The 12,132-nt window shown below is 57.2% G+C and overlaps 1 protein-coding gene across 3 annotated transcripts in view; it reads right to left on the minus strand.

Annotated features, from left to right (window-relative positions):
* Positions 1-3,950: 3,950 nt before the first annotated feature.
* The window catches only part of MYH9 (myosin heavy chain 9), a 126,384-nt gene continuing 118,202 nt past the window's right edge, over positions 3,951-12,132 (minus strand). For 2 of the 3 annotated variants that reach the window (XM_038756514.1, XM_038756515.1), the window contains exons 29-41: positions 11,652-11,756; positions 11,141-11,293; positions 10,451-10,699; positions 10,005-10,217; positions 9,361-9,573; positions 8,227-8,388; positions 7,788-7,916; positions 6,975-7,063; positions 6,641-6,764; positions 5,157-5,365; positions 4,500-4,608; positions 4,215-4,387; positions 3,985-4,102 (exon numbers count right to left, since the gene is read on the minus strand). In XM_038756514.1, coding sequence (XP_038612442.1) covers positions 3,985-4,102; positions 4,215-4,387; positions 4,500-4,608; positions 5,157-5,365; positions 6,641-6,764; positions 6,975-7,063; positions 7,788-7,916; positions 8,227-8,388; positions 9,361-9,573; positions 10,005-10,217; positions 10,451-10,699; positions 11,141-11,293; positions 11,652-11,756 — 2,046 coding nt within the window. Of the gene's footprint in view, positions 4,103-4,214; positions 4,388-4,499; positions 4,609-5,156; positions 5,366-6,640; positions 6,765-6,974; positions 7,064-7,787; positions 7,917-8,226; positions 8,389-9,360; positions 9,574-10,004; positions 10,218-10,450; positions 10,700-11,140; positions 11,294-11,651; positions 11,757-12,132 lie in introns of all 3 variants that reach the window. The other variant, XM_038756516.1, reaches the window with a different exon arrangement.

The raw sequence follows: 12,132 nt of genomic DNA on the forward strand, positions 1-12,132 counted from the left end.
TGGGGATTAAGACTGTGAACCGCACGTGGGACACGTTCACCCTGATTAGCGTGCATCTACCCCAGCACTTAGTGTAGTGCCTGGCACATAGTAAGCACTTAGAGACAGGAGGCAGGGAGGTCAGCAAAGAGACTGATACAGTAATCAAGGCAGGATAGCATCGTATTTTTCTATTTGTACATGCCTAATAGCCTCCTTCCAAATTTAATGCCTAGAAAATTTCTTCAGAGGGGCTTGGCTATCCTTGAACGTTTGACAGAATTCCGTCCTGAGCATGGCTGTAAAGCAGCAGGGAATGAGACAGTAGAAATACCTGTAAGCTTTCATGTATATATGTTTGTACATATTTATTACTCTATTTTAATTGTACATATCTATTCTATTTATTTCATTTGGTTAATGTGTTTGGTTTTGTTCTCTTTCTCCCCCTTCTAGACTGTGAGCCCACTGTTGGGTAGGGACCGTCTCTATATGATGCCAACTTGTACTTCCCAAGCACTTAGTCCAGTGCTCTGCACACAGTAAGCGCTCAATAAATACGATTGATTGATTGACTTGATTGATTGGTGCTTCCCAATAAGATCCTGGCTACTGCCCCGGTCTGATCTGGGAAAATACCATCTGTCAACTCCCATCAGCCATTTAGATGGGAGAAATGAGGAGCACCAGACATCAGGATGAGGATCCTTGGGCATTAGCTCTGTTGTGACCGCCCAAGACCTCGGGAGGCTGGGGGAGACACAGTGCTCTGGGCTCAGCTGTGACCAGGGAATGTGGTGGTTGTACTGTCGTGCTGTACGCTCCCAAGATCACCTCTCAGCATTGCACCTGGAGATTTTCCAGTCCCCTACCAGTCTTGGCTATGGGAGGGAGAGTCAAGAAAAGGCATACCCTCCTCTCCCATCTCCCATCCTCCTGTCTCTCCCCACTTCAATCCATACTTCACGCCGCTGCCCGGATCGTCTTTGTGCAGAAACGCTCTGGGCATGTTACTCCCCTCCTCAAAAATCTCCAGTGGCTACCAATCAACCTACGCATCAGGCAAAAACTCCTCACCCTGGGCTTCCAGGCTGTCCATCCATCCCCTCGCCCCCTCCTACCTCCCCTCCCTTCTCTCCTTCTCCAGCCCAGCCCGCACCCTCCGCTCCTCTGCCGCTAGCCTCCTCACCATTAGGCCTCGTTCTCGCCCGTCCCGCTGTCAACCCCCGGCCCACAATGTCCTCCCTCCGCACATCCGCCAAGCTAGCTCTCTTCCTCCCTTCAAAGCCCTACTGAGAGCTCACCTCCTCCAGGAAGCCTTCCCAGACTGAGTCCCCTCCTTCCTCTCCCCCGCCTTACCTCCTTCCCCTCCCCACAGTACCTGTATATATGTGTATATGATGCAACATATTTATTACTCTATTTTACTTGTACAGATTTATTCTATTTATTTTCTGTTAATATGTTTTGTTTTGTTGCCTGTCTCCCCCTTCTAGACTGTGACCCCGTTGTTGGGTAGGGACCGTCTCTAGATGTTGCCAACTTGTACTTCCCAAGCGCTTAGTACAGTGCTCTGCACCCAGTAAACGCTCAATAGGTACGATTGAATGAATGAATACCCACTCCATTTCTTACTTGGGCAGCGGCTAGCAAGGGGAAGGCAAGTCAAAACTCACCTGCACTGGGTAGCAGCAGCATGGGAGAGAGTCGAGGGCGGAGACAAGTTTACTGCGTGGAAGAAGGGAGTGGTAAACCACTCCCGTATTTTTTACCAAAAAACCGTTATGAACACACTTCCAGAACGGTTGCAGATGGAGGTGGGTTGTTCTGGGAGAGCTGGGTCCACGGAGCCACTGTGGGTCAGAAATGACTCAAGAGCATAAGACAAGACTCTCCCGAACACTTAGAACAGTGCCCTGCACACGGTAAACGCTCAATAAATACGATGGATTGGCTCTGGAGAAGTCCATAATTCCCTGGGCCACTTGGGAGATCCGAATGGAAAATCCAGCTACTCCAGAAAAGGCTGCGGGGTTGGGGGGAGGACTGGAGTGGGGCGTGGCTCAGTGGAAAGAGCCCGGGCTTTGGAGTCAGAGGTCATGGGTTCGAATCCTGGCTCCGCCACATGTCTGCTGTGACACCTTGGGCATGTCACTTAACTTCTCTGACCCTCTGTTCCCTCATCTGTAAAATAGGAATTAAGACTGGGAGCCCCATGTGGGACAACTTGATCACCTTGTATCCCCCCCAGCGCTTAGAACAGTGCTCTGCACATAGTAAGCGCTTAACAAATGCCATCATTATTATCTAACAGCCAATCCCATCATTGCAATTCTCAATCGGAAATTGAGCGCTGTGTGCCAAGCACCGTATTAAGCGGTCGGGAGAGGACGATACGATTAACCACGGAGGAAAGGAACGCAACCTGCAGCTCTGGCCTTCGGTTTCCACCTCTCCCCGCGCCCCAAGAAGGAGGGAAATCGCCCAGAGCCCGGCGTGGGGAGGGAAGGGAAGCAGCGGCACGGCACGATACTTGAGAGGGGCCGGGGAATAGGGAGGGACATCACATACCATCACACAGTTTGTGTAGCACATGGTCATCTTTATTGTATTTCCCAGTGGCACCAACGCCAACCACTGATGCGTACGTAGCGGGGCGGCCGCAGCACCTATGCTAAGGCACTTTTATTATATAAAAAAAGGAGGGGGGAGGGAGGGGGTTTAAGGTCATTTTCCGGTGACGGCAACTGGGACCTGCATTCGGAGCTAGAAGGCGGACGCAGCTCTATATACTGAAGGGTCGGGGTACTTTTCTAGTTAGTTTTCCTTGCTAAATGCAGCATATACAATACGGTTAAGAATATAGGGAAATCCAGCAACCAGTGTACGGTGTAAAAAAGTAAAGACTACTCTCTATATATCCACGGTCCCAATAGGAAGGCAGTGATAAAGACCTTTATTATTCATTACGAGAGATACAAGACTTTAAAAAAAATATCTGTGCAGATTAAAGGGTCTTCGAGGGTCTCAACTACACTCGGTCAGCGGGGGCTCGCGAGAGGACGAGGGAAGGGGCTACTGGAGAGGGTGGGGGGTCCGTCTCTTTCCCTCGTTGACCCCACAGCCGCCAGGCCCTGCCCTCGGGGGTGGGGAGGGGGGGGGTCTCTGACCGTTGAACAGATTTGGTCCCCGAGAGAGGGAAAGAGAGGGGAGAGAGGGGAGGCTCTAAGGAAAGGCTTGAGGAGGGGGACTCTTGCTTCCCCCTGCTCCCTAGCTGCTCCCAAGCGGCGGGGCGGGTGGGGGAATCATTGCACTTGAGCCGGTTCCGGACACGGAGTCGGGAGAGTAAGGCTTTGGCAGACATCCCTGGGAGCGACGCCATCCCCCCCACCCCTCCCTACGGGGGAGCAGGACGAGGCGACTGTGCCCCCGCCACCCCCCGGGTCTGAGCTCCGCCCCCCGAGCCGGGCGGGTGGAGGCAGCGGGCAGCCGTGAGGTCATCGGACATGATTGCCAACAGCAAACAGGGGAGGGAAGAAGCGGGCGGGGGGGGGGACGGAAGGCGGAGAGGACTCGCCCCCTGCACCCGACGACGGAGGAGACTCCTTTAATCTGAAGAAAAATAGGCGACCAGAAGACACTCGATCCCCGTCCCTCCTGCCTCTCTTCCCGCCGGCCTCGGCTGCTGGGGTTTCCGGCGGGGGCTACCCCCGGCCCCAGCCGCGGTCGCGCTGTCAGGCTGGGGGGGGGGGGGTCCTGAGCCCTGACTCCTTGCTATTTCGAGTCACGGAAGAGCTGGTAGCCGGGAGGCGGGACGAGGCGGGTGCCTTCGCATACAAGGCACGTGGAAAGAGAAGGGTTCTCTGTGTTCTGCAGTTCCGACACTCCCGGATCTGGGGGGGTGGTCAGGGGAAGCGGGTGAGGGGGAAATCGCAGCAGTCTCTAGGAGGGTGAAGAGTGTGGCGGGGAGGCGGGGCGGGGGGACGGGGCGGGGGGAGAAGAGAATTATTCAGTAGCTTTGGCTTCGCCACCATCTGCCTTGCCGTCCACCTCCTCGTCCGAGCAGTCGCCCGTGCCCTTTCGGCCCAGTCGGCGCGGCACGACGAACGGCAGGTCGCCACGCCTGCGGGAGGACGGGAGGGGTGGTCAGACCGGCGCGGCCGCCCGGCGGGGAGGAGCCGGGGCCGTCCCGGGCGGGGGTGAGCGGGGGACCCTCCGTGGCCGCCGTCTCTCACCTGAGTTTGTTCTTGAGGGAGCTGACCTCGCGGTTCATGGCGTCAGCGGTCTCCGTGACGTCCTCCAGTTCCCGCTGCAGCTTCCGGCGGGAAGCGTTGGCTCTCTGCGCTTCCTCCTCCGCCTCCTCCAGCTGCCGCTTCAGCTGCTTCAGGCGGACGTTCACTTTGTCGGCCTACGGAGCGGACAGCCTCGTCTCAGCCGGGCCGGGCCCGCAGGCTCCGGGGGTCCCCGGCCCGGACCCGCAGGCCCCGGGGGTCCCCGGCCCGGGCCCCTCTGGGCCTCACCTGGTCCTTGTACTGCTCTGCATTCCGTCTCTCGTCATCCACCTGCAGCACGACGTCCTTCAGTTTCTTCTCTGCACGGCGCACCTGCTTGCAGGCGGCCTGGCGCTCCCTGTGCGGAAACTCGTGTCAGCGGTCAACGGCCCTGCTCGCTCGCCCACTCCCACCCCTCCCGGAGAGAACAGGGTTTCCCTCGGTCATCATCGATCGTATTTACTGAGCGCTTACTGTGTGCAGAGCACTGTACTAAGAGCTTGGGAAGTACAAGTTGGCAACATATAGAGACAGTCCCTACCCAACAGTGGGCTCACGGTCTAAAAGGTCCCCACTTGGGATGCAGAGGGGAGCAGCACAACAGGGAAAGGACCTCGGGAGGCTGATTTGATCCCCTGAGAGAAGCCGATGCTTGGCCAGGCCCAGAGCTCCCGAAGGCCCCCGGCCACAACGGCACGGCCGGGGGTGGGAAACAGGTCCAAGCTGTCCGATCCCCAGGGGCACGGTTTGGGGCCCAGTCCTGGCCTCAGACACAGGGGTGCCAAGGACTCCTGGTAGGGGGGCCCTGGTTACAGGCTACAGGAATCCGAGAGCCCGCGTCCTCTCTCCCGGGCCTGAAGAGGCCCTGGGGAGCCCGGGGGACCTGCTGGGGTCTGGCAGACATACTTGGTCTCGTTGTCCAGCTGTTCTTCCAGCTGGGCGATCTTGGCCTCCAGGGCGGTGATGGAGGCCTTGTATTTGGACTTGACGGTGCTCTCCATCTCCTGCAGCTTGACCTTCAGCTCCTTGTTCTGGCGCTCCATCTGCTGCCGGGCGTTCTCGTTCTTCTGGGCGTTGCTGCGTTCCATGTTCAGGTCGGTGTTGATCTGGTCGATCTGGGGACGGAGGGGGAGAGGATGAGGTGAGCACCCCACGGGAGCCTGGGCTCACAGGGCTCAGCTTTGGGGATGGGGAGCATCGCATGGTGGCCTTGGGGGCGGAGGGGAGGGGTGGTGACAGAAGGGCCTTGGCAATGACCGTCACGGACCCAACTTCAAGCCGAGGGCAGTGGGGCAGTCTGCTCGAGCTCCTTGACCTCTCTCCCGCTAGAAACCCGTCTACCTCTCAAGGATGTAAACACCCCCACCACCCCTGGAACATCCGAGGCACGGGCTGTTCCCGAGCTGCCAGGATGTGCCACCCTTCTTTGGGCAAAGGGTTTAGGGGGGGTGCTTTCTGATGGGAAAACTTCAGAAACCCCAATCCCAGCATCCCAGCCCAGACGCCTTCAAGGCCAAGGCTAGCGGGACCTGTGGAGTCCTGCAGATCAGCTGTGAAATAATGATAATAGTAATAATGGTATTTGTTAAGTGTTTACTCTGTGCCAGGCACTGTACTGAGCGCTGGGGTGGATACAAGCGAACCAGGTGGGACACAATCCCTGTCCCAGAGACTGGCGCAAAGACTCGGGAAGGGCTTGGGGAGGCCAGGGACGTGGGTGGGAGGGGTGGGGATGTGGGTAGGGGGGCGGAGGAAGTGCAGAGGGGGCTGGGGTAGAGGTGAGGTGAGGTAAGAGGGCTTCTGGCAAAAGGGAAGCAGTGTGGCTCAGTGGAAAGAGCATGGGCTTTGGAGTCAGAAGTCATCGGTTGAAATCCCAGCTCTGCCAATCAATTGTATTTATTGAGCGCTTACTGTGTGCAGAGCACTGTACTAAGCGCTTAGCACTGTACTGTGCCACTTGTCAGTTGTGTGACTTTGGGCAAGTCACTTAACTTCTCTGTGCCTCAGTCATCTCACCTGTAAAATGGGGATTAAGACTGTGAGCCCCACTTGGGACAACCTGATCACCTTGTAAACTCCCCAGCGCTTAGAACAGTGCTTTGCACATAGTAAGTGCTTAATAAATGCCATTATTATTATTATTATTCTGGAAGAGTCCGGCTCTACCACTGTGGCCCCAGCCCCTCTCCCGAGCCAGGGGAACGTGACCTTCTCGCCTCCGCTACTCCCACTCCCTGGTTCTCTTCCAGCCAGCTTCCCCTCGCCCCCGGATACCCTTGGGGGGCGAGCACCTGGGTCCAATTTCTACCCCTGGCCAGGAAAGCGAGCTCAGATCAGGAGCCCCAAGGGAGCGGGTGTGACCCCGCGGGCGGGCGGGCGGGCGGGCCCACCTGGAGGTTGGCTTTCTTGAGTCGGTCATTCACTAGCTCCGTGTTGCTCTGCTCCTCCTCCAGCTCTTCCTCCAGCTGGGCAATGCGGGCCTCCAGTCGCCGCTTCTCCTCCAGCGCCAGGGCTCTGGGGGACGGGCGGGACGCGGCCCCGTCACCCCCGCGGCCGCCCGGCTCGGCCCGGACGGTCTCCTTCCCCTCCCCGGTCCTGGAGCTGGCAGGCCAGGGGACAGCGCCCAGACTGCGGCCCGTAGCCCGTCCTCCCCAGCGGCCCCGGACGGCCGCCCCTCCTCAGTCTTCCCCGGCCCTCCCAGGCTGGTGGTGGGACGTCACTCACCCTTTGCCACTACTGTTGGCGATCTCATCCGCCAGCTCGTCCCGCTCTTGCTGGGCCTGCCGCTTGGCCCGCTCGGCGGCGGCAAGTTCCTAGAATCCCAGATGGCCAAGGGGGCGGGGGATCACTGAGGGTGGCCTCAACCTACCCACAGCCCAGGGGGAACGTGGGGACTGGGTGGGTCATCCCCTCCTTGTCTTTATCAATCGGATTTACTGAATGCTTATGTGAGCGGAGCACTGTACTAAGTGCTTGGGAGACTACAATAGAACACAGTTGGTAGACACGTTCCCTGGCCACAATAAGCTTACAGTCTAGAGGACCCATCCACACCCAACCAAGTAGCACAACCACCCGGCTCAGTGGAAACAGCATGGGCTTTGGAGTCAGAGATCAGGGGTTCAAATCCCGGCTCTGCCACTTGTCATCTGTGTGACTTTGGGCAAGTCACTTCTCTGTGCCTCAGTTCCCTCATCTGGAAAATGGGGATTAAGACTGTGAGCCCCCCGTGGGACAACCTGACCACCTTGTAACCTCCCCAGCGCTTAGAACAGTGCTTTGCACATAGTAAGCGCTTAATAAATGCCATCATTATTTATTATTATTAGTGCAGATGCATACATGACAATCAATCCAAGTCTTGACAGATGGCGATGGCCAATCTTGCCCCGGAGTCTGGGGTCACCGCGCCACAGCGGAATTGAGCCCAGAACGGCTCCTGTCAGTCGGTCTTCCCTAGCCCTAGCCGGCTATAGCGCAGCCTGGGTGGCTTTGAGTGGCCTCAGTTCTCGGGGCGGGGAAGGAATGGGCTCTTACCTCCTGCAGCTGGATCATCTCGGCCTCCATGCTCTTCACCTTCTTCTCATTCTCCTTGGCCTGGGCCAGGATCTCCTCCCTGGAGGTGCGGGTATCATCCAGCTCCCGCATGTAATCCTTCATCTGGGCCTGGAGAAGGGGCAAGGGGAGCCGCTCAGCAAGGGGACCGCGCTACGATCCCAGCAACCCGCCCTCCCTGGACTCCTCCCTGAGGGCTAGTCCTACCCCTGACAAAGAGGAAGCTCTGGCCAAACAGTACCCATTTTTGTTGGCCCACCCCTGCACGGTCTTGCTCTGAGCCTTGGGTTTCCCTTTAGCCCCAAAGCTTCCTTACTTCCACAGCCCCGACAGGGATAATAGGGGTCACTGGGAGACGGGGAGCAGGAGCCCCAGGTGCCCTGGGGACGGGAGCCCAGCGGAGACGACGACCCTGCCTCACCTGCAGTTTGCGAAGCTGCTTGATGGCCTCGTCCCGGTTCTTGTTGGCCGTGTCGATGTGGGCCTCCAGGTCCTTCAGGTCCATCTCCAGCTTCTTTCTGGCCGCCACGGCGATGCCGCGCTGCTTCCGCTCGTCCTCCAGCTCGGCCTCCATCTCCCGCACCTGGTGGGCAGGGAGTCCAAGCCGTCACCAGAGCTGGGCCCTGGCTCTACCCTCTTCCCTGCCCGCGCTGGTCCCGCCACCGCTCAGCCGACTCCTCGGCCCCCGGGGCAGATTTCCCTGGAGCCTCCGCCAACTCTGATCATCAGGGGCATAAATGATGTAGGGTGTGGAGCTCCCAGAAAGATGGGGAGAGGCACGGGGCGGGGTGGGAGGGGAGAACACTTAGGGTATCCATTCAATGTTTTCTAGGTGTCAAGTACACACCTAAACATACAACAGGGTAAATACAAAATAGTCAGATCAGACACAGTCTCTTTCCAACCTAATGCTAACAAGCTAAGAGACAAGGAAATCATATTTTTCCCCCCATTCTGCAAATGAGGAAACAGAGGCTAAGAGGACTTGTCACACATCAGGCAAGAAGTAGATCGTGAAGCTACTAGGACGGTTCAGTTTCCTGCTCATGGTAAGCACTCAAAAGCACAGCTTAGTGGATAGAGCACGGGCCTGGGAATCAGAAGGACCTGGGTTCTAATCGCAGTTCCGTCACTTGTCTGTGTGACCCTGAGCATGTCGCTTTACTTCTCTGTGTCTCAGTTCCCTTATCTGTAAAATGGGGATTGAGACTATGAGCTCCACGTGGGACTGGATTGTGTCCGACCTGATTAGCTTGTATCTACCCCAGTGCTTACTGCGGTGTCTGGCACTTAGTAAGTGCTTAACAGATACCATTTTAAAAAAATAAAAACAAGTGCAACTTATTGATTGGGGCGGCAGCCAGGGTCAACGGACTAAGAGACCCACGCTCTTTCCAGATGGCCACCCCGCCTGGCCGAGAGCGGACTGTGGCCAAAGGGGAAAGCAGCCTTACCCTGCCCTGCATTTCAGTCTGCTGAGGAGGAGCTCGATTAGGAAGACGGAGCTAAGCCCCAAAGGGCCCAGGGTGGGCCGTCGGCGAGCCGGCCCCCTCACCTGTCGGACCAACTGCTTCTTCTTCTCCTCGCTCTGCTCGTCCCGGCCCTGGAGGTCTCGCTCGAACTGGGCCTTCAGGGCCTGCAGGTTGACCTCCAGCCGCAGCTTGGCATCCTCGGTGGCCTGCAGCTCGTCCTCCAGCTCCTCCAGCTGGGTCTTCATCTCCTCCACCTGCTGCTCCAAGGCTCGCTTCGACTTCTCCAGCTCGTGAACCTGCGGCGCGAGAGCCGTCCCGGGGCCGCGTTAGAGACACCAGCCTGGGGAGCGGGCAGCCGAGCGCACGCTGCTCGGTGGCCAGGTCAGGGGACGGGAGGCTGGTCGGCCTCAAGTAAGCAACACCAGACTCTCCTCTTTCACGAAGCACAGCTCCTCAACTAGGGGGTGGGGAGGGTGTGGGGTCTTATCCAGCTACTCCAACCTCCTTAGATTTAGAGCCTCCTGAGAGCCCTCACTCCTAAAGGGGCAGTGAACCTTTGCCCTCCGGATGTCCCCTCCGAAACCCCACAATGGGACTGACTGTCCATCGCACAGACACCCTCCGGCCCCACGGAGAAGATAAGGGCGGGTGCAGGAGGCGGTGACCGCAGGGTGGGTCCCGCGGGAGGATGGGAAGGGACCTGTTTGTGACGGGCCGATGTACTTACGCTCTTGCCCACGTCATCCTTGGAGCTCATGAGGTCCTCCATCTCCGTGCGGAACTGCTTGTTGAGCCGTTCCAGCTCCGCTTTCTGCTCCGTGGCTTCCTCCAGGGCCCGGGCCAACGAGAGGGCCTTGGTCTCCTTCTCCCTGGCCTCGGCCTCGGCCCGGTCGCGCTCCTCCGCGTACTTGGCCGAGATGGTCTTCTCTTCGGCCAGAAGCTGGGAGGCACACGAGGCAATGTGAGTGCCGGGAAAGGTGCGGTTTCCCCACGGGGCCCGTAATGGGAGGGATGGCCAGGGCGGGGGGTTAAGGAGCAGCACGAGGGTCACGTATCGCCTCTGACCACTGACCCTACAGCAGTAGAACCACAGCCTGATTGACTTCAGAGCGATATTCTCTCCGTCTCTGGCTCTCTGAATGGGAGGAAGGGCAAGACACTGAGACTCCATACCTGATCAAACTTCTTTTGCTTCTTCTCCAGGTTGGAGACGATCTGCCTCTGGTGGTCTAAGTCCACCAGCAAATCATCCAACTCCTGCTGCAGCCGGGTCTTGGTCTTCTCCATCTTGTCAAAAGCCGCCAGCTTCTCCTCGTAACGCTGGCTCACCCCTTCCAAGTCCTTCTGCAGCTTCTTCTTGGCTTCCTCCACGGACTCCAAGCAGCCCAGACCGTCCTCCATCTTCTTCTTCATGTCGGCTACCTGAACGACGGTGTGAAAAAGCACGATCGTTCCATCGAGGGCACCGATCGAACGCTTACTCTGGGCAGAGCACTGAACCTCAGGCATCGAAACCACGGCCAACAGTCACAGGATTCAACGTGGGGGTTGGAGAGAAGCCATTTTTCCTCAAGAAGCAGGGGAAATTAATAGGGCCCAGGACGAGAGGTTGAAAAGGGATTTCCCCAGGACTGAGGACTGCTCTTGTCACCGTAAGGGCTCCCCCGAAGCAAGGAACGAGTTTCCTCAAGAGAATACTCTCCCTGCCCGGGAACAGAGTGGATTTTAGAGGGAAGGCTGGATGTCCGAAGGTTATCCCTTAAAATTCCTTTTGAGAGGCCATCGTTTCTGGGCCCCTTAGCCCAGAACCGTACCGCCTCAGGGACCAACGGCAGGGAGATGTTCCGTGCGAGAGATCCATACCTGGCCGTGCAGGGTGGAGATCTGTTTCTCCAGATTTCTCTTGGCCTCCTCTTCCTCCTCCAGTTGCTCTTTGAAGGAGTTCTTCTCGTCTTCCATCTGTTTCAGCTTGGTACTCAGACTCAGCTTCTGGCGATTCTCTTCTTGCAACAGCTCCTACTCACCGAAAACACGGAAATCAGATGGGGGAAAGGGGGTGCGTGTGCCTGTAAGCATGGATAACGGGGAGGAAACGGGGTACCGGTACTGCCTGAGCGGCAAGACTTCAGAATTCCCCAGACCTCACTGGAAGGTAGTTCAGTGAATTTTGAGGCCGGAGGGACTAATTCAGAGTGGGCCAAGAATACTGAAAGGAGTAAAAACCAGGAACACATAGCTCAGTCGACCTCTTCAGACAGAAACCTTAGGCCTGGATTTGATGACTGAGCAAGGGTGGCGGGGGCCTCCCGGGGACGGAGCTGTGTCGGGGATCCCTGGAGTTCAACGGAAGCGGCCCCGACCCCAGGCCCCTCACCTGCGTATCTTGCAGCTGGGATTCCAGAGCAGAAAAGTCCTTGGTGAGCTTGATGGACTTGCTGTCCGACTGGTTGAGAAGGCCTGTGATGTTGTCCAGCTCCACCTGTATGGGGGGAGTGAATGACAGCAAGTGAGAACGAGACCTTTATAACCCTTCCACATTAACTCATGCTCGAAGATCAAATCTCGGAACCTTAGGGGAACCTCTGCCAAGGGCAAAGGTGTAAACGAGGGCCCCTTGGGATGTTTTTCCAGGCCGGACGGGTCTACCAGACAAAAGTGATAAGTTCCAGATTCCGACATGCCTCATCCCATATCCTGCCAATGAAAGGGGAGGTTCTGCTCAGAATCAAACATCGCTATTCATCTGTAACTATAAACTGTAAGCTACCGGTAGGCAGGGATTGGATCTACCAACTCTGCTTTACTGTACTTTCCCAAGTCTTTAAATTACACATAAATTACCTTTTAATAAAAAT

The sequence above is a fragment of the Tachyglossus aculeatus genome, chromosome 14 (assembly GCF_015852505.1).
Source record: "Tachyglossus aculeatus isolate mTacAcu1 chromosome 14, mTacAcu1.pri, whole genome shotgun sequence".
Lineage (NCBI taxonomy): Eukaryota > Metazoa > Chordata > Mammalia > Monotremata > Tachyglossidae > Tachyglossus > Tachyglossus aculeatus.